The sequence below is a fragment of the Pempheris klunzingeri genome, chromosome 19, assembly GCF_042242105.1.
Source record: "Pempheris klunzingeri isolate RE-2024b chromosome 19, fPemKlu1.hap1, whole genome shotgun sequence".
Classification (NCBI taxonomy): domain Eukaryota; kingdom Metazoa; phylum Chordata; class Actinopteri; order Acropomatiformes; family Pempheridae; genus Pempheris; species Pempheris klunzingeri.
Genome location: NC_092030.1, coordinates 7,341,630 through 7,362,273, shown reverse-complemented (window position 1 = coordinate 7,362,273; position 20,644 = coordinate 7,341,630). Strand labels below are relative to the sequence as shown.

Genomic DNA, 20,644 nt, shown 5'->3' with positions numbered 1-20,644 from the left:
ATTTGTGGAGGTTTTGTAACTTCTTTTGTAAAGTCCACTGCAGTGGAGTGGAAAACTGTAGAGTTTATGCACAGTTTCACCGTACTACTGTGAATACTATGAAAGTATTATTAAAAGTGCGGCTATTTTTTCATGTTGTATTTATTTCTGAAATTATTTTAAAGCTTTATTCAGTTCAATCTCAATGTTTAACATGCATAAATTATTGCCGACAAGCTGACACAGATGTAGTTGCCTGTTTACTCTTCATACTGCAACATAAACTTCCACAAATACATTAGGATATCAAAAATAAGCTTCTCGTGTCATATGAACTGCATTTCACACAGTTAAGGGATGTGAGAAGTAGACTTGCAGATGTGTGGTCATGAGCTAATCTTTGCCTGTGTTTTTGTGTGCAGCCTCCTGAACAGCTGTGATGAGGCGGTGCTGGAGTCCATCCAATCAGAGCTCAGCAGCATCAGCAACAACAACAAAGGAGCTGAAATCCTGCTGGAGAATCTGAACAAGTAGAGACTTTTTATATCGTCTTCAGTCAGTAGTAGGTTCGTTCTGTTGCCTGTTCATTTTAGAACAAAACTAGGATTATGTGAATGTTGTTAAAGAAATAGAAAATACGCTTATTAGGGAGTTAAATGAGATCACAGGAAACAGCAAGTGCAGCTCTGTCCAGAGGGAACAAAATATCAACAGCTCTAAATCTTACTACTTAACACACTTTACCTTGTTTAATCCATAAAAGACTCCAATGCAACAGTGGTAGTTGGTAGTTTTATGAGGGGGTTACATGTGGGAAGTACTTCTTAGACCAACCACTGACTTCCTGAGGCTTCACGGCTGCCTCCGGTTTTTCTGCTGAGCTAAACTGACTGCCTTGACCTAAGGAGATGGATGCCACTGTCTGTGCGCTAAATATGAAGCCTCAGCAGCAGCTGGTTAGCTTAGCTTAGCATAAAGACTGAAAGGAGGGGGAAATAGCTAGCCTAGCTCTGTCCAAACATAACAGGTTCCATCTACCTCTACTTCTTGAGGAACCTCTAAAGCTCTCTAAATTGTGCAAAAAGCTATTGGTAAAAATGACAGTTTGTGGTTTTATGTGGGATCTTTGGTGCCAGATTATGTCTTGGCCAGAGGCAGCCTCACAGTGCCCACAGATCTTCTTAATCTTTGGACAGAGCCATGTTTGCAGTCTTAATGTGAAGCACCTACTGGCTGTCTCTTCACATTTAGCTCACAGACATGATGCTAACGCTCTGCAGGGAAGTGACTTTTCCCAAAGTGTCAAACAATTCCATTCTTAAATAAGTAGCCACCTGTCCAAAAAACATTGATCACCTTGTGGCAGTAAGGGGAGCTCCATTAAAACCCACCAGTTCAGTCAGTGACACTGAGGATTCACTGTAATCAGTTCAGCTGTGATGACTCTGACACACTTTATGCACGTGTGTGCACACAAAACCCACAGATCTGTACAGCCTTATGATGACAAGATAAAGAGACATAGGTTTATTATTAGAGAGAGAGAGAGATGCATGGGGCAGATAAACAGCTCTAATATCCATCGTCCAGATGTCAGGTCTTCAACTTATTATTTTTTTCGGCCCCATTGTTGTTAGCTCCTGAATCCTGGATTACTTGTGAGCTTTAGAGGCTATTGGACAGAGTGTGTATGGAGGAAGAGTAGAGGTCAGTGATGATGCTGGTACGGACAGTCTTACCATAGATGGATGTAGATTAAAAAGAGTATAAGGATATATGGGTATACCGCATTTTGGCAAATCAATAAAATAAAATGGATAAAACTGCCCATACATTGATGTTTTCTACTCCAAACATGTAACACCAATTCAGAGGGTGAATAAACAGGTTTTGGAGTGAATTGAACTGTTTATACTGAGGTCCAAAGAGGTTATTTGTTCAAACCACCATGACTCCTGCAGTCTAGTCCTGTCCCAGGGTCTTAAAGTAGAATGGCCTGTACAGAATGTCTCACTATCATTTCCAGTCCCATTACTCCATGAAGTGGCAGCCTCTGCTGTCCTGATCACACCCCTGACCGTCACTCCAGACAAATCTTCCTGTAGACTTCTACAACCTGGCTCACAGCAGGCGGGGCGTCCTTGCCTGCACCACGTCCTCGCAGCACTCAGCCAGCTTCTTTGCCGCCCTTTTAGCAAACTGCACCTTCCCGCGGGCCTTGGTGACGGCCGCGTACTCCTGGGACTTGAGCTTTGTGTAATAGTCGGAAAACTTGTTGTAGAGGACGGAGATGGGCATGCCGTTGAGGATGACGCCGAAGGAGATGCAGGCGAAGGTGAAGATGCGTCCCAAGTTGGTCTCAGGGAACATGTCGCCGTAGCCCACAGTGGAAATACTCACCTGAAGGATGTAAGAGACACAGGAAGAAGGAGAAAATCTGATTAAACTAAAAGTTAAGGCTTCATGCCAACAATGAAAAATACTACTATTTATTTATTTGCACATTACTAGACATTTCTGTAAATGTGCCAGTTTAGCCATGTTGGCTGATTTTCAACTCCATGGGTGGAGGAACAGGAACAACAATACTGTACATATAGCAGAGCACACTTCATATGAACACATCAAATACTAATTACAGGGGCAACAATATATGATACAGAAAAGATAAAACAGATTTGATTGTCTTTTAACCATGATTTTAATCCACTTCAAATGAACGATGTGTGTCACAGTGTCTGATCAGTGTCTGATAGTGTCTGCAGGCTGTCCATATGTGAATTGCTCTTATCAGTTGTTTTCTGCTTTATAAAAGCACTAAGTGGGGGGAGGAGCCAAGCCAAGCAGAATCTTACAGACGAGTATCTGTAAATTCAATAATATTCACTCAGCTCGGCAAGTTTTCCATCTCTCACACAGTGACAGTGGTGATGGGAGCTTGTCTTCCTGTCAAGCACCTTGAAGGCCTGATGGTATACTGACCGTACAGCTTTAAGTGTTGGACAGGAGGCCTGTGCCCAGCTAGTCAGCCAGTGTGACAAATGTGGCATGATCACTGAAAAATAGTGTTGCTGCCTTTGTATTTAGTCAGTTTCTGATACTGTAGAAATTTGACAAGTTCAACTTACTGCATTTGTTGCAATCTTTGACGATGAGATTCGAACTCTGCAGAAGCCTGATAAGGACCCATTCATGTGAATCTGGTGTGTTGGAGCAAGGAAACATCTAATAACGCCATAAGTGTAAGCTGAGCCCCAACTAGTAACTGTTAGTAACCTACGAACCAAATCCAACCGAAACTGAAATCTTAAGGATTATAACTGTAAATCACATTGTGCTGGTTGGACCTTCCTTTAAACTCAAACCAGAATGCCACTCTCATTTGGGGTCGCTCAAACTCTGCAAGAGCCCAGCCCTCACGTAGACAGATTAGAATCAGTCGTATCTCATCTAATCTACCGGAAACAAACAGGTTTCATAAAGGCCAGATATTGATCCACCAACATGCATCTCATTGAGCCTAATCGGTCCAGTCTAGTAGCTGTATGACAGACTTGTGCCCAGTAGTGCACTTTGTCACAAGGGTGATGTGCAGTGACATTAGAGGGACTTTAGTATGTAGGAAACAGAGCACAGGTGAACAACAGGCAGAACGCAGGCTGATTGACAGTTTGGTTATTGAGTGTTGGTGTTTGTTGACTCACAGCGGCCCACCACCATGCGTGCGGCATGGAGGTGAAGTTGGTGTTGTAAACGTCGTGCTCCACAGTGTACACCATGGCCGAAAACATGAAGATGCCCATGCCGAAGAAGAGCAGTAAACACCCCACCTGCACACACAGACACATCTTATTTTAGATCACCTCCTTCGTTTTCTTTGTCTGTGCTGAGAAATGTAGACGTCTTAGATTCATCAGTCCAGCATGTCTCTGTCCACGTGGGCCACGTCAAAACACTTCATTTATCGCTCCTACTGGATGAACCCAAGTATGAGGACACAAGTCAAAGTCATTCCTCTGATACTTATAATTGGGTTATTTAACATGAGTCAGACCTGCTGGTAGCACTGTCTCAGTGTGAAGCCGAAGGCTCTGAGGCCTGTGGAGTGACGGGCCAGCTTCAAAATCCTGAAGATCCGCATCAGGCGCATGATCCTCAGAACCTGACCCACCTACAGAAGAGAAAAAGCACAGAAGAACCAATAAATAAGGGTCAGACCAACCTATTCATCTGATCGTATTCGCTCCCATCAGCCCCCTTTCACCTTTCCGACACGTGCCACGGCCTCAATGTCTCCGGAGTGCAGGTGCATGTCCTCGTCCTCGAAGCACTCCAGGACCATCTGCAGGTAGTGCGGCAGTATGGCAATCAGGTCGACGGTGTTCAGCATGCTGCGTCCAAAACACTTGAGGTCGGGGGTGGACGCCAGGCGCAGCAGGTACTCCAGGGTGAAGAAGGTGATGCAGAACGTCTCCGCATACTCGCCATAAAATCTGCCGCTGAGCTGGCCCGACGCCGTCTGGAGGTGAAACAATAGATGGAAAATATCCTGTTTTTGATGATCTGCTCAGATGGTAAGAGGGACTGTTTGGAGAGATTTGTGTTCAAACACACCAACTCAATATGCTTGCAATAAAAATGACCAACATTAAAGGACCATTCAGTGTTTTTGTGAAGAAAACAGGCTTCATACATACAGACGCTTGACACGCTTAAAGCAAAAGGTGTCGAGCGTCTGTATGTATGAAGATATTGTTGCAGAGAAATTTCCGTACTGGTGTGTTCAAGTGCATGTGTTCACATTAAAAACTTAAGCATATACATGTTCATACACATGCAAGCATGACAATGTTTCAACCACAAACAGTTTCTGGGTGCTGGGGACTGAGATGTAATATTTTAGTGGTCTTTATGTTTTCACTAACAAAGTAAAACACACACACCTTGTACTGCATCTCCTCCACGGTGTTGAGCGTCATGGCGACCAGCGAGACCAGTACGAACATGGAGGAGGTGATGCCGATCAGTTTGGCGGTGATCGAGGAGAAGGGCTTCTCCATCAGGTTCCAGATTTTCCTTCGGGTCGGCCCGAAGGCCATGCCTTCAAACAGCCCCTCGTTCTCCTCCATCTCCACCTGGAGGACAGGGGGCAGAAATATATCCCAGTCACAGAGCGGAAACAGGAGAAACATTTTTAGATGAATAAATAAATAAATAAATAAATAAGCGAGACCAACTGTGGAAACTGTGTTTCTAAAACACAGACAGAAACAGAGGCTATGCATGTATATAGGTGATAAAAACGTCTCAAACAAACTGTATGGCAGGATGGAAACATGTGTCTAAATCTGTGCCAAGAAAAAGCTTATTCTCCACTCTCCATCTGTCAAGACAGCGACAGTGATTTATAATGTAGGTCAGACAGACCCAGAGTCAGCTAGAAGATTACTGGTGAAGCCTCACAGGTAGAAATAAAAAAAAACAAACATCAAGTGTTCTACCAATGAAGCTGGTAGGTCATGACTTTATCACCACAACTTTTAAACACATGGAGTCTGAAGTGGGAAAGTAATACTATAATCCAGTACTGTTCATTATTCATCTTTTAAATATGCTCTAATGCAGGAGGACCAAAGACCATAAACAGCAGCCCCCCCCTCATTGTTAGACTAGCTAGTGTCAGTTAACTAACTTAGCAGCTACTGTTAGTCCCCCATGGTTCAGCAATTCACTTTTGAATTACAGTTTTTGTTAAGATAAAATGACCAATGATAAATACATTGGGACAGGAGCGTGGCTTATCTGCCGAGGTGATGAAAACCTGCAGACTGTGGCCCCCCCCCCATTCTATGGCTTTGCTGGCGTATTATGATCATGTGATTATAGAGCAGGGAAAACAGTCGAACAGTTGAATGTAACCATGTTTAAGATGTCACTATCTGCCAGTCTCTGACACAGCTTAATGAATAATGTCGTGTATGTAATAGTTCGGCTCTGATTGTCTCATTCTGATTGAAACATTCACCAGAACACCTTTTGGAACCAGGCTTTCTTCTGCAAGACTCCACAGCTACAAGTACGAGCTTCTCTACATCCCATACAAAAATATAAAACACCCCCCCCTACCTCTGCTATCAGCTGTCTCTGTATTTTCAGCTCCTCGTTCAGCTCGTCCTGCCTCTCCTCGAAGGAAATGCGGCAGCAGCGTTGACTGTTTTTGATTCTGACGCCCCAGTAGTTTATCTCCTCCAGAAAGTTGCGGGGACACAGCTCATCTTTAATGCACAGCACTCCAGTTCTGATGGGGAGGACAGAGACAGGAGACTGGGGCCCATAATATGAAGAGGGAATCTCACTGTGTGTGTGTGTGTGTGTGTGTGAAAGTACCAGTGTGTTGCCTCTTATTTCACCTGTAGAAATTGAAGATGTTATGGAAGATTTTAGGGTCCCGGTCGAAGAAGAACTCGTTGCTCTGGACGATGTAATCGTCGCACAGGTCCAACTTCCTGTTGTGGTCTGTGTATGTGGCCAACCTGCCGATCCTCGTCTTTGGATACCTGACAGCTAGCCTGTAGGGCAAGTAGTACACCTGGAGAAGACATTAGGAAGCATTTCGAAAGCTAATCGAGGGTGAAAAAAACACATTTAATAACTGAAACAGTGTGCAGATTACAGATGTCCATGTCAAATTCCTTTCAAACTTGTTGAAGCTGTTTGACATCCTTGTGACTAAGACTGCAACTAACAGATAATTTCAAGCCTACTAGTCAAGTAATGTCTGTCCAATCCACAAGAAATGTTCAATTCACGATGATATGAAACAGAGAAAAACCACAAATCTGCTACAAAACATACCGTTCCTCCAACGTTGATGTTGAGAGCAAAGTGTTTGGTTGGAGAGAGCAGCAGACGGGAGGGAGACACCAGCAAACTATCCTCCTCCTCCTCTTCATTTTCATCTTCATACTCAGCATAAATATCATAGATGTCTCTGCCCAGATCCTTCATAAATAACACAAAAACTGTGCTGACGAATGCAGCATTTTATGCTTGTATACAACACAAATGAGACAACATACAGAATCAAACTGAGCAGAATACAACCGAGGAAAACTAGAAAAAAAGTTTTGAACATATCAGCACATACGAGGTATCAAATGCAAGAATTATGAGAAATAGAATGATTAAAGCATTAGAGAGAACACTTTGTCACAGTGTGAAATCAATTAGTCAGTTAACTGATTCATTCTTTTAACAGAGAATGAATTTTTGGTAATTGTTTTATTACTGCTGTAAATAATTTCTGAAGCAGCTGATTTCTCTCTTTTCTATAAGTGAATATATTTCTGCAAAAACCAGCCATTTAAGGATGTTAACTTGGGTTCTGGGACATTAATGAATAATGAAAATAATTGTAAAGTAGCAGCCCTGTGAGAAAAACCAAACAAACATTGCCACATTAGAGATAACATCGTCTTATGCTTTGAATCTTTGTTTTTTTTTATCTGAGGACCTAAGATTTTTTCAAGTAACCTACATCGAAGTCTACTGAGGGAACATGTGGTTTGAAAACACAATCTTGTAAAACTGAAGAGTAGATGAACTAGAACAAATGGAAAAACACAGAGCATGGGTACGTGTAATGAATGAAATGATTAAATGAATAAGTGTCTGACCTGCATGGAGCTCCATGGCTTAAGAGTGGTGCTGCTGAAGTCCACACAGTCAGTCGGTTCTTTGATGGCTTGAGTCTGGCTGCTGGGCCTGTAGCTGGAGAACAAGCTCCTGCTACGGGCTCTGAGGTGGGACAGCATGGCCGCTCGCTGCTGAACGTGTGTGTTTGGACCTAAAACCAATTAACCCGCATGGAGAAACATCCTGGCAACCCCATCAGCCTCTCAAACACACACACACACACACACACACATAGAGGTGGCATCTTCGCTCATCACTCACACAAGACAGCAGTACAAATGAACAAACATACAGCAAGGGTAGGAAAGGCTTCACACATGTTCAGAAAGAAATCATGTCAACACACACATAGCCAACAACCACACACAGTCAGGAGGTAGGACACACACACACACACACACAGAGTAGTGAGGTAGGAAGTGACCCTCGTAGTGTAATGCGGCTGACTGAGATGATCTGGGTGCTTTAAGTTTAAATACCATTATCCTCTTTTATCTCTCTCTCACTCTCTCTCTCTCTCTCTCTCTGACACACTCAGCATCTCATAACTTCACAAATCTGGTTATCAGGGGCTGGATGGGAAAGAGGAAGTCAGTGTCAGATGAACCTATCATAATTATGTCTACTAATATTTTACATACGTGACATTGCATGCAGGTGACCAAATAAAGGAACAATACGCCATGTTGGCGCCTGTGTGAGGCGGTGCTGTGAGCTGAATGCTGATGGGAATGTCATTAAAAAAATAAAAGTCAGTAACACAAACATCAGTAGAGACCGCTCACAAGCACGGCTACAAAGGTTACACAGTGTACATATTCAAAACTTTAAGGTTCGGATAAATGACTCCATGTAAGGTTGACGGGAATAAGTGTTATTAGGCTCTTAAGCTTACCGTTTCTGTAAAACACTACTGGGAAGCCAGTGAGGCACCTGCTGTAATGGGAGTGTATATAACATATAGAATAATTATCATTAAAAGACTGTTGGGGTTTGGGAAGAGGGTTCATTTAAGTCAGTTTTCTAGTTGTCCACGTCAAAAAGATGTTGAAGCTTTTGTTATTGCTGTTGTATGACCCATAAAGTATTTAATGTTTGAATATGCAGGTAGACTGCCTGAGTCCTTCCTCTCTGTCATTTAGACCTTCACATCCGACATCTCAGCCTTCACCCACGTGTTTGATGCCCAGCAGTCAGATAGGTGGAGATTAATCCTCGCTGCAGTTAAACAGGGATAATGAACGGATGGAGGCCGACTTGGCGGCTCTCCCACCACCTCAACCCCCTTCCTTCACATGACGGGTCAGGAGCAGTGATTCCTCTGGACTTTCTTTCACTCTGTGATATTTACCCGACAGCTATAGTTACTTTTCAGAATAAGTTTAACTTTAAACACAAAATAAATGGTGGTTTTATACAACACATTTTTCACTTAAGAGACTTGCGTAATGAAGTCGGGACTCACACTGGGCTGTACCTGTACTTGGGCTAAGTATCTTGCTCAGGGATACTTTGCTATGTAGACTGGAAGAGCTGAGAATGGAACCGCTGATGTTCCGAACTGTGGATCTCACACAAACACCGAGCCATGACATTTAGATCATGATTCATACGGTGACTCTACAAAGCCACCCGACCCCTGAACTACTTTACTATACATTTAAAGCAGATCAATCTAACTACATGTCGATCAGCTACAACAATGAAACACTGCTTACACACTGATCAATCAATCAGTCAATGGCTCTTTCTTGCAGGAAAAAAACAAAACAAAAAAAACCATTTTCACTTTCAATATTTCAAATACATTTTGCTGATACTTTTGTATAGGGCTTTTCCTTGTTATATAGTATCTTTAAATTGCTGCATTGGTACTACTGAGTAAAGCATCGGAGTACTGCGGTCACAGTTAGAATCACAATCATGTAACTGTTACTGTATCCTGTGGCATCAACATTTCCCTTCATTGGAACAAACCAGCTCCAGACTAAACCTCCACTAGTATGTAGACACCCCTTCATGTTCACCTTGTAGCGGGTCCACACACACTTACATAGAATTATGTTTACTCCTGGAGATTAACCTAAACATTAACCATTGCCACTACTTGCCTAGACCTAGAAACTGATGTAAAAATCTGCATCTTCCTAACTGGGGACATGGCTTTAATCTCAAGTCACCTGGTCTGAAGTCTGAAGTGAGTCATACCCACACACACCCACACGATAAGAAGCACAGGAGGCCATATTTTGAACAACGTTGTGGATTAGGTTTTAATTTAAGTGATTTGCAAATCGGTTTCCTCACAGATACAGAGTTTAAGTTTTAATAGTGTTCTCCCTCCTGTACAAGGCTAGAAAAAGTTCACAGCAACAGCACAGAAACATACAAAATAGTTTTTACCAAATTCAGTTGTATTTTTTCTATTTTTTCAGCGTTTTCTTTCTTGTTAAATACATCTGAACCCTGGTATGATGCCCAACCATAGCAAAAAACTGATTTCATGTCAAATGTATACAATCTTATTTACACAAGGAACATTTGATCAAAGTGCATTGAAGAGAGTCCTGATTGACCGTCATGTCTTTGAAGGACAATGGGTAAATATTTACAGTGTTTACAAATGCTGTATCCTTGGTGATCCTTACACAGCATCTATAATAATCAGAATCATAATAATAATAATAATAATAATAATAATGACTGAGAAAACAGCTTGAAACAATGCGCTCCAGGAGATACAGTTGGAAAGGACACAAAAACAAATATAACTTACATCTTAGATATTACTGCCCAAAACATGATGGTTCATAAATATTCACACATCTGAGCCTGTTGGATCAAAGTAGGTAAGAAATAAAGTTTGGACTAAGTTCCCCCAAGAATGGCTCACTCCTAAATGACCCATGACCCCTCTGCACCCTGAATATGGTCAGATGGGGAGCCTCTCACCATCTGTAATGTGTCGCACTGACAGCTCAGATCCAGTTGTAAAATCCTGTCCAGCAGAGTCGATCTGTTTGGCGAGAGAAAAACTGCACTCGTCAGTTTTCAGGTTTAGCTGGAACACACAAAGTCCTGGAAGGTGTGACATTCACCGCATTCCTCTCATTCGTTGTGAAAAGATGGCGGACTCCTTTAAGATGGTAGGATGGTGGTGGGGGGGCAATAAAAAACAGTAAGTACCAAAAGGAAAAAACAAAAGCCTGAACACTCGGATGAAAACGGTTTTGACACATAATTCATTGTAGTATTCACATAAATAATTCTTCCGGTCATCCTCTCCACACGTAATGACATAATGCACTTCAGAAGGCATGTGGTCGTACTGTAAGGGCTGCTGCTGCTGCTGCTGCTGCTGCTACGGACAACCGTCGGCATGGGGACGAAGAGGCGACATGCAACGCTATGGGTTGCCGTAAAAACCGGACGATCATGATAAATCGTCATCTGTGCTCACTATCGAAATCTGGAGGCAGAGAGAGGGAGGGGGAGGAGAGAGAAAGAATCTGCTTAATTGAAGGTATGGTTTCTTTATTTGGTGGAAGCAGGAAGACACAGCTGGTGTGGCTCTGGCCACAGGGAAAACACAGCCAACAATACATCCATTCACTGTGTAACAAGAAGCATCTTGTCTCTTTAACCTGCAAATAAATTGTTGATTTCAGACAGTTCAGTTTCCAGCCATTTTGCTCTTCTTACTGTGTGAACTAACAGAAGTCTACCGTAGCTGTTACGGTCAGGGTGTCCATCTCGTGACTCTGGCTGGGTTTTGGTTAATCTGTTTAATCTGTGTAGAGATCTGCTCTGTGGACAGCCAATAATGCACTGAGCCACCAGGTCAGAGAGAGAGCCGAGGTCACCGACAGGCAGCCTCTCCATCCTCTGTGTCAGGATGAAATGATTCCAACTGCACAGCTGCTCAGAAACTCTGCAGCGGCAGATTCCACTTAGCATTCTCTGCTGGTAACTGGTTGGGAGAGTGTGTTTCAGGAGGAGTTTATCCAGCCTCTGATGTTGTTTGGCTACCAGTCTTACCCATGATGCTCTGAGGTTATTTGGTTTTGTACTCACCGCAGGGTAGGTGTGTCCCACGTTGGCGCTGTGCCGAGTGATGTCGATGTTGAGGTCTTCTTCTGTGGTCTTCAGGTAGACAGGGTTGTCAAAGTTCATGCTCTTCTGATTCTTCAGCTGCCAGTTTCTCCACATCAGGTAGCCGCCTGCTGCCGCCATTGCCAGCAGCACTGAGCACAGACACAGACAATAATCAATGATTGAGCACCAGGGCTGATGGGTCAGTGTAGGTCCCACGTCTATTAAGACACATGTATGTGTTTGTTTGTATCCTAGTAAATATCTGGGAGCTAAATCTTTGATAAATTGTTGCCAAAAATTCATCATTCATGCTCTCAAATGACAAAAAAAAAAAAACTTTTCACTTTTTTTAACCTCAATTTAGTAATTAGTAAACTTTAACCACCAGTTTATTCACTTTGGATTCTGCTGCTTCATTCATGCTTATTTTGTCACATTTGCTCACACAGCTGGACTGTGAGCTGCCATTTTAGCACAAAAAAGAAATATGTGCAGCTAAAAAGAGGATCTACCACGGCTGTACTTGAAGCTTGCATGCTAGTATTTAACTACAACATGTACGTGGTAGTTGTATTTTGCCTTTCCTGTGAAAAGGAAGATTTGAGGGAGCGCTCCCATCCAGCCGTTGGTTTAAAGTGAAGTATATTGAGTGCAATTTTTTAGCAATTACCATAATTAGATTTTAAGTTATTACTGTAAGTTTATTAACTGATTTAATCAAGCCATTAGACATCCATTCGACTATCTGTGTGTACACTGTAAGTGACAGATTTCCACTCACAGACAGGCAGTATGGCCCAGGCAGCAGCAGACCCTCTGGCTGTGGAGTCCACCTGGATCGACGTGCTCACGTTGGCTTCTGAAAAAACAAACCAAACCACAGGTCACCACTTTAAAGCCAACACACCCTGCAAACAGTACTGGTGTCTTAAAAAGACATCTCCTGGTTTGGTCAGACGATAGTCCGACATGTTCTACTGATACAGGCCTCTTAAGTGACTGTGTGACATGGAGGCCTGGGAATGGAGTGGAGTGGGAGGGTGTGCATGAGCGCTTCAGCATTACTACTATTGAATTTCCTCAAGGGGATAAATGAAAGTAATTCTTTTTCCATTGTGCTGATCTAAATTGAGACATCTCTGCTGAGGGGTACTAGTGAAACAGTGCTGCAATGATCACTGAAGTTTAAACGTCCTCTTTTTGGATTCCCCAAGAATAGTTGTTGAAACTTCATAGATGAGAAATGTGCAGAATCGTTTTTTATTTCATTATCACAGCACTTTGTAAAGAATCATTTCACTGTGTTCCCTCAGTCAACACTATCCAGTCTCAGGGTGTCGGTGCAGCAGGCCTGAGTGCTCTGGTGTCAGCGGCAAGTGAGTGACATGACTGGCAAACAGCTCGGCTGAAAGCAGCGACGGAGACTTCCAGACAAAGAGACAAAAAACAGGGTTCGGTAACTCATGCTCTTCATGCTGGTCCGTCTGCTCTGTGAACAACACACAGAGCAGCTCACAAGCTAAACCTGAACAAGTCAACAATAAAACGTTGTTAAAAGCCAAGTACACTGTGAATACTTAATCATTTGGGTTTAACAGATTTTTAAAAAAACAGTTCCACTACATTTTCCCTATCGACAAATTCCATGAAAAGACCAAAATATGTTGGTCAGTCTCTAAACACTTTGTGAATTCTTTACTCTGTGTGGCACTCTGCCGAGTCCACTTGACAACCTACTGACCTACATGAATCTTTTAACAAAAGGAAAACTTGGTTTCTTTTAAAAGAAAAGAAGTTTCCCTTTCTGAAAACGCTCTGTAATTTCCTAAAAACAGCTGTACACTGGATACTTTGCAACATACTATATCAAGATATGCTAAAATGTGACAGACACTTATCAGGGTTGTATTTTGAGTCTGAAAATAACGCGAAAGAATATGAGTCCAGTGCTGACAACTACGTGCCTTGTCACAATGTTTTCCTGAAGATGTCTGAAGGGTTTGAGTGTGTGCAGTAATAGAACAATCGCACTGATTCGGAGCAGTTGTTCTAGGACACTTCCTTATTTCTGCCACTAGGTGCTGCTCCTGGGCTGCGCATGCAGACAAACATGCTTATGCAGCGTTAGTTTAATTCTGAACTGTGGTTATATCCACCAGATATTTCTACAGGAACAAAAGCAGCAGAATGTGATGGTTTAGTCTGGGTTGTTGGGTGTTACACAAATATTGTGCTAGATCCAAACTAACCCTTAAAAACACAAAGCCACAAAATACCACAAACAAATTAAGCAATTGGATCAGCAGTGGATCAATCCCTGATTTTTTTTTTTTGTCAATGGAGTCTGGTGGCTTTGAAGAGAACTACTGTTTCCCATTAAACAAAAGGATCTTCCAGGTCACTTTCAGTGGATGTACTTCCTTTGGGGTCAGTTCCCCCAAAAGAGAAGTCTACAGACATTGCTGTCCATTTTGCTACTACCAGCTGATGCAATCTACTGGACCAGTTCCAAAGGTTTTTGTAGCTACTCTCATTTTGAACCCAAAATATGTAAGAATAGGGCCCAGGTCTAAAAATACCAAAGCTTGCTATAAAACACAAATCAAGGGTGAGACTAACTGAAAAGTCATGAGAATAAATGCTGTAATGAGAAACAAGCAGGAACTCATCAGCAACCTTTGTGCTCCTTGTGCTGCTGATTAGAGTCCCTGTTTCAATGTGAAAGTCATTCACCAGGATTAGGACAAAGTTAGTGAGCAAACACTTCTTTCCAACACAAGTTTATCAATCACATTTGCAACCTTGTGAGTCTGAAATATCACAGGACTGAACAACGTGGCCACAGCCAGGCACCCAGCCAAGTCAAGCCAGACGTTTGACCCCAGACAGACACAAAGCACATACAATAGTACATATAGTACTTAAATACCAGGAACAAAATCAATCCTCATGACAAAACTGGTGCCAAAGATTCTGGTCGAACATCAGTGGAGGAATAAATGTGAAAAAGAAAAACAGCGACCTGAAATGGATTCACAACTATAGACAGAGAATTTTTAATAGACTTACAATGAATTCTGATCAAATCCAATGAGAAACATGTAGGGAGCAAGAAAGGCCAAACAAAAAAAATATAGAAAAAATAATTCAGCCTGAGCAAACATCATTAAAGTCTAAACAACATAACCAGCTATTGAAAATCAAAACAGGTCTCCAGTAAATCAAGATTCTTTTTAACAGCCACAGGTTGAAAAAGTGTTAGAAGCGGTGCAGAGGAAAACACTGAATCATGAGTAGAAAGACAAGATGAAGGCGAATGACTGTATGGTGTGTGCAGTACTTTCTGATCATCGCAGCACACCCTCTTATAAAAGTATTAATTAACAGAGTGAAGTGGATGCTAAGGTCCTCTTCTAATTAGACAGCCCGGCTATAATAAACCTGTTGATTATTATGCTAAATGACACTGATTTATTAGTGTATTGCTCACTAGAGAGTAAACTATTGATTGTATATCATACTGGTAGTAGTGAATGAGCAAACAAGGAATTGATTTTTTGGCATAGCAACAGAGTTATGTGGACTACAACTTGACTCTGGTTTTTTTGCTTTTATCTCTTCACATTTTGATGAATCTGCACCATAAAATCTCATGCTGCATTAGCTGCCATCTTTTCCTGTGTGCACTCTATCCATGGGTGTACAGAAAAACATTGTGTGTATGTGCCTGATGTGTAGGAGTGCCATTTTTAAACAAACTATAAATGCTAGGTTCAAAGGGTTCATAAAATTAGCAGCTAGGATGGAATTTCCCCTGAAATGTCTCCCAGACCATGTGGTCCAAATCAAGTTTAAAAAGGTTAACGTAAATCAGATATCTGAAATGAACAAGGCCTGGAAACTAGTGCATCATAACAACAATAAACCCCGAAGCACAGACAGAAGCCTCCACACAGATACAGCAGACAGGAAAAGACAAGAGAACCCAGGATGGCAAAAATGTTTATATGGCACCGTGGACACAAGAAGTGATCTTACCTTTTAATTTTAGTTGTAGATTAACAAAAATGCTGTTTCAAAAGAAACAGTCAAATGAACTGCAACTGTGGCTTCAGCCAAGAACAATTAAGAGACAGATGTTCCCCTGTTTAACAATTAAAATGGAAAAACACCTCCTGAATCCACGGTAAGGGAGGAGAACAATCACTGTTATTTAATTTTTGAATAAAGCCCAACATGCTTTAATGCGAGCTATGAGGCTATGAGACTCCAGAGAGGCAGCAGAGCAGGCAACAGCTGATAGCTTTACCTGGTGGTGGCTGTATTAGAGCTTTCCCATCATCCTTTGAGGAACCTTTGGTAGAAGGGTCTGTCACAGAGAGAGCCAAGAGTCATGCTTTTGACAACAAAAACCCAAAACACCACATCAGGCTACAGAAGATGTCCTATTTTCTAACCGCACACATGCAAATAGGCTTTCTTTGAAAATAGACCGGATCTCAAGAGACTAAACTAGTAAATAAACACTTGATAGATGAAAGTGGGATCTACTTTTCTTCAGCGAGAAAGAAGCCAAGCCATCACGAGGGAAAGACACAAGACAGTTCAGACACCTTCTACGATGTAGAAACAGTAACAGCGATACATCTTAAAGACAATTCTTATGCTTTTCCCACTTTGATACAACAGTTAACATTCAAGCCAGATGCACACAAAAGAGGAAAAGTGAGGGACGACATTCAGGAGCAATTAAACAGGTTTAAAGCTACACTATAAGAGTAAACCGCATCGATTCAGGACATTCCTTTCAGCATCTCTACAACGGGAGAACAGACCTCTGCAGCTACGATAAAATCCTTACAGGCTCGTCAATACAGCCTTGATTAGCAGAGGCAGTGGTGTGTTTACTGTAAAAACAGGGCTGCTAGGTCTGAAAGTGATGCATATCGTAGTGCCAAAACAAAACAGCATTAAGCACAGTCAAACTCAGACTAAGGCTTTATCTATTTCTCTTTATCTATATTAACAACTTCGCTCATCATTCAAGTCGTTTATCAAACAAAAACAACATTAAGGAATCCACTTTTTTAGCAATGCACTGCTATAGCACATTTTGTACAATCCAACAAAGAGACAACAAAGACAGTCAAAGGGTGCAGAATTCTTGGAGTTAGAGATCAGGGCGAGATGTGCCCAAGAAGAGGTTATAATGGCCGAGCTTTCAGCCCAGTGTGGCCCAAGGTTTTGGGTGAGAAACACTAAACAAAGCCATTTACACTAAAAACTTACCAAAAGTACCCTCAAGACTGCTGAAAGGTCATTCTACATAAATCCATGAAGGGATTGGACAGGATTTGTATTTGATCAGCATATTTGATTAGAACTGAGATAGGATTGGGTCTGTCAATATCTTATCCAGACTGTTAAACCTTTAATCTAAAACTGACTGTTTTATGGACTGGTTGGGGTAATGACGGATAGGGAACACAGTGGTGGGCAGAGTGGAGTCCCAACAGAGTCAGCATCCTTTATTTCAGCCTGAGATTGTTCAGCCTGAAGGAAAAACACTCCCCAGTTGTGTCTAAAGGACGTTAGATGTACCCCTCAGTGGGAGTTTCAGGTTCAGCCCTGAAGTGAAGAGCATTGCTTATTACCTTCTTTCACTAACAAGATTAGAGCCGCTCCAAGCTGCAACTACAAAATGCTCTACAGTTCCTATTCATTTCAGCTGCAACTGCTGTAAAATGGGATAAATGTGTTAGCTGGAGGTTTAGTGAAGAGCCTTTGGCTACAGCCCAACTAGAGTGGGGGGAGGAGCATTCAGCGAGTGACAGGCAACCCTCTTTAACCCCTCCACACCATTCTCAGTTTCAAATGGCACCAGAAACACAGACAAGCGCGTAAACACAGTTGTAGAACCACACACGCACATAAAGACACTCACAAGACAACCCCACCATTCACGGAGCCTCGCAGACGCACACACACAAAAAAAAGCTCCACAAGCTTCAGAGTCACACCCTGGAACTGCATGCATGCACTCCTTCTCACACATACACACACAGGAATAAAGACACTCAAGAGCTGCATAAAACTGTGCATAGAAACCAGACACACACCTTGGCGGTGTGGGTGGTACATTCATTCATCAGAGCAGCTGTAAAGCGCCAGGAGGCTGCTCCAGATTCCCAAACAGCCTGTGAGGAGGTGAGGCAGGCTGCATAAAGGCCATTACAGTCCTGTAGACCAGGCAGGCTGCTACAGAGCTGCAGAGTTGTTTTTATTGGTGCAAACACCTTACCACTTCTCCACAGACATGGTTATTACATTTTTTTCCTCTGATGTGTTTTTACTCCGTTGTACCGAGTATGTAAAAGACAAACTAGCATCTCTGTGTGAAGTACAACAGACTAGAGCCTCAGTTAACTCTGCAGCTTGGAATTCAGGCCAACAGCCTCAGCATGCCAACAAAATGCATTTCATTCAATTTTCATTTTTAGTATTTGAGAGGAGCTGAAAGATAAATTATTTTTATTTATTTTTTTTTCAGTGGAGTTAGTGATAACTGGAATTATCTTTTAAATAAGTAATGATGGCACTAAATTTGTCCTGCATACGAGGCTAGTCATCAGTCAATTATTTTATCATTTGAAAGAGACACCAACAATCTTAACTAATTTCACCAATATACAACATAAAACACATTTGAAGGAGATATGAACTGAGTACTGCAGAAAGAGAGCCAACAAAACAAAGAGTTAACAAAAGGAGGGCAGGCCTCAGAAACTCACAGTTCTCACTTGGAAACAGTTTTCTGTAGGACTTCTCTTCTTTACTCTGAGCAGGCTAACTAGGCAGACTTTCATTCAGCAGGATGGAGGTGCAGAGAGTTGTCAGGGAGATGCTCCAGTACTTTGTGTGCACCAGTGTCTCGGTCTACAGTTTGAGTCCAATTAGGAGAGTATGTGCACTGAATTCAGCTGTCAGGTTCCTATCTGGTGCTGCCTGGTTATAAAAAGGCTAATCTGTGAGAGCGCAGAAAGGAGCTGAACAGCCCAAGACAAAAACAACTGCACCAGACTAGATTGGACAGAGTGGACAGTGTTTCCCAGCAATGTTTTCACAGCAAAGAAAGACCGATGGAGAGCAAGGATGTAGTTTCTTTTTAAAAAAAGCATCAATTTGATCATACCAAATCTAACATTGGAATTAATATGATTAAACCAGTAGTTTTTTTCTCACTTTTCACCCGAATACTCAAGTTCTTTCTTGGTAAACTACAGACTGTGAGAAAAATAGGCGTGAATGGATGCAAACAGACCTAGGGTGATCTAGCTGGCAAAGACATGTCCACACAAATTGAAAATGTTTGAAACTTAATAATTTGCACTTGTCCTGAAGAATTTTGTGAATGTACACACAGATGAAAGAAACTTCAGGACTATAACTGGAGAACTTGAACAAATATAGCAACGCTACCTTAGTTCAAACAAAAGCTAATCTTCTACAGCATGTGATCATACTTTAGACAAACAAGTCCGTGAAGAATTGGCCTTCCAGTTTGGTGAAGAACCTGACTGGCCTGCACAGAGTCCTGAACTCAACCCCATCCAACACCTTACAGAGAAGGCTGTTATAGCAGCAGATTATTTCCTATGGTTTTGGAATATGTTCAGCAATCACTTATGGGTGTTCTGCCACAAAAAAGTTCAGCTGTCCTGGCACCACCACAGTCACATCCCACTCATGAGTTCAGAGAACTGAAGGCAGCTCAGACCAGGGCTGAACTAAACAGGCAAAAATGAACCAGAAGACAGCAATGAACAGAGCCCAAGAACCACCAGAGGACGGTAACCTCAAAAGATTTCAGCTGTCAGTGTGAGACGACAAAGACACTTTCAAAAATACAGAGACGGGGGACAGGGCCTCAGCGGAGATGTGAAGGAGGACGGTGTGGAGACTTGCCAAAGAGGCGCAGAAAAACTGGATCACAACACTAACTGACTCAGTTACTATTCAGCTGTCAAACTACTAATACAGACAGACAGCTGGGTTTGTGGCTGGCATGGATACAGATAGAAGACAAGACTCTCAGAGGGAACATACTTGCACTGAGGAAACATGCTTGAGCAGCTGAGAAGTAGAGGGAAAAGGGAGGGAGTGATGAAATGCTTCTTTTTGCATCAAAGCAAGTTTAAGCCCAAGAACCAGACCAAATTAATTCTGTTTCTTACAATTGTTTCTCTGTTTTGGAGGGTCCACAGTGACAGCCCAGCTGCCTTTAGCCTTTTCTTTTTCATCAGTTAAGTTTAAGGAGAGGCACATTTGAGACAAGCAGCACAGTTAAGGGATGAAGTAAAGAGGAACGCACAGGATCGCCTTTATTTGTACAATAATTGAAATGCACATTAGCACAGTAAGCAGCTGCAGGTTTGCCACCCATTGAGTGGCTTCACAGTCTTCTCTCAAAGTATTTCCCACTTTGTGCTCTATCAATTATTGATTGATCGATATTGTGCTTGAAGCAATGTAATGCAGAATCCACAGGAGAACATGGAGTCATATGTATAATGAATGGAATAACTTTTTAATGGGTTTCAATACTTTTTGGTGCAATTATGGGAAAATCATTGAAGCAAAGTTCTAGACCCACTTTGCTTGGCTTGTGCAAATTCTGGATCAAATGAGAACTGCAATCATTACTCAGATGTGATAGCAGTTTTCAGATGATTCTTCAATAAAAATTCCCCCGCACTTGCAATTTTTGAGAAATCTAGAGCTGTCTAAGTATTTCTTCTTTGTCACCACCACTGGAAGGTGTTTCCTTGATTCTGAATAGTTGTTTCTTTTTTTCTTTTTACTCGTTTCTTTCTCT

The 20,644-nt window shown here is 42.0% G+C and overlaps 2 protein-coding genes across 4 annotated transcripts in view; both read right to left on the bottom strand.

The window, feature by feature from the left end:
* The window catches only part of vldlr (very low density lipoprotein receptor), a 97,186-nt gene that overhangs the window by 38,291 nt on the left and 38,251 nt on the right, over positions 1 to 20,644 (bottom strand). The window contains exons 17-20 of one of the 3 annotated variants that reach the window (XR_011585673.1): positions 16,079 to 16,138; positions 12,551 to 12,628; positions 11,749 to 11,918; positions 10,887 to 11,143 (exon numbers count right to left, since the gene is read on the bottom strand). Coding sequence is in view for 2 of the 3 variants with exons in the window: in XM_070850016.1 (XP_070706117.1) it covers positions 11,108 to 11,143; positions 11,749 to 11,918; positions 12,551 to 12,628; positions 16,079 to 16,138 (344 nt within the window). In the remaining variant the exon portion in view is untranslated. Of the gene's footprint in view, positions 1 to 9,938; positions 11,144 to 11,748; positions 11,919 to 12,550; positions 12,629 to 16,078; positions 16,139 to 20,644 lie in introns of those variants that run through there. The other 2 variants (XM_070850016.1, XM_070850017.1) reach the window with 2 other exon arrangements.
* On the bottom strand, positions 2,101 to 7,793 carry kcnv2a (potassium channel, subfamily V, member 2a). The gene is made up of 9 exons (XM_070851019.1): positions 7,656 to 7,793; positions 6,835 to 6,981; positions 6,390 to 6,568; positions 6,106 to 6,277; positions 4,923 to 5,114; positions 4,244 to 4,498; positions 4,034 to 4,150; positions 3,684 to 3,809; positions 2,101 to 2,379 (listed from the first exon to the last, which is right to left on the bottom strand). The coding sequence occupies exons 1-9, from the start codon at positions 7,791 to 7,793 to the stop codon at positions 2,101 to 2,103; spliced, it is 1,605 nt and encodes a 534-aa protein (XP_070707120.1).

Coding starts and splice junctions, on each gene's coding strand:
- kcnv2a (XM_070851019.1), bottom strand. CDS start 7,793: ATGCTGTCCCACCTCAGAGCCCGTAGCAGGAGCTTGTTCTCCAGCTAC. Junction 5,115..6,105: donor AGAGACAGCTGATAGCAGAG/GTAGGGGGGGGT, acceptor CCTGTCCTCCAG/GTGGAGATGGAGGAGAACGA. Junction 3,810..4,033: donor TGAGACAGTGCTACCAGCAG/GTCTGACTCATG, acceptor CTGTGTGTGCAG/GTGGGGTGTTTACTGCTCTT.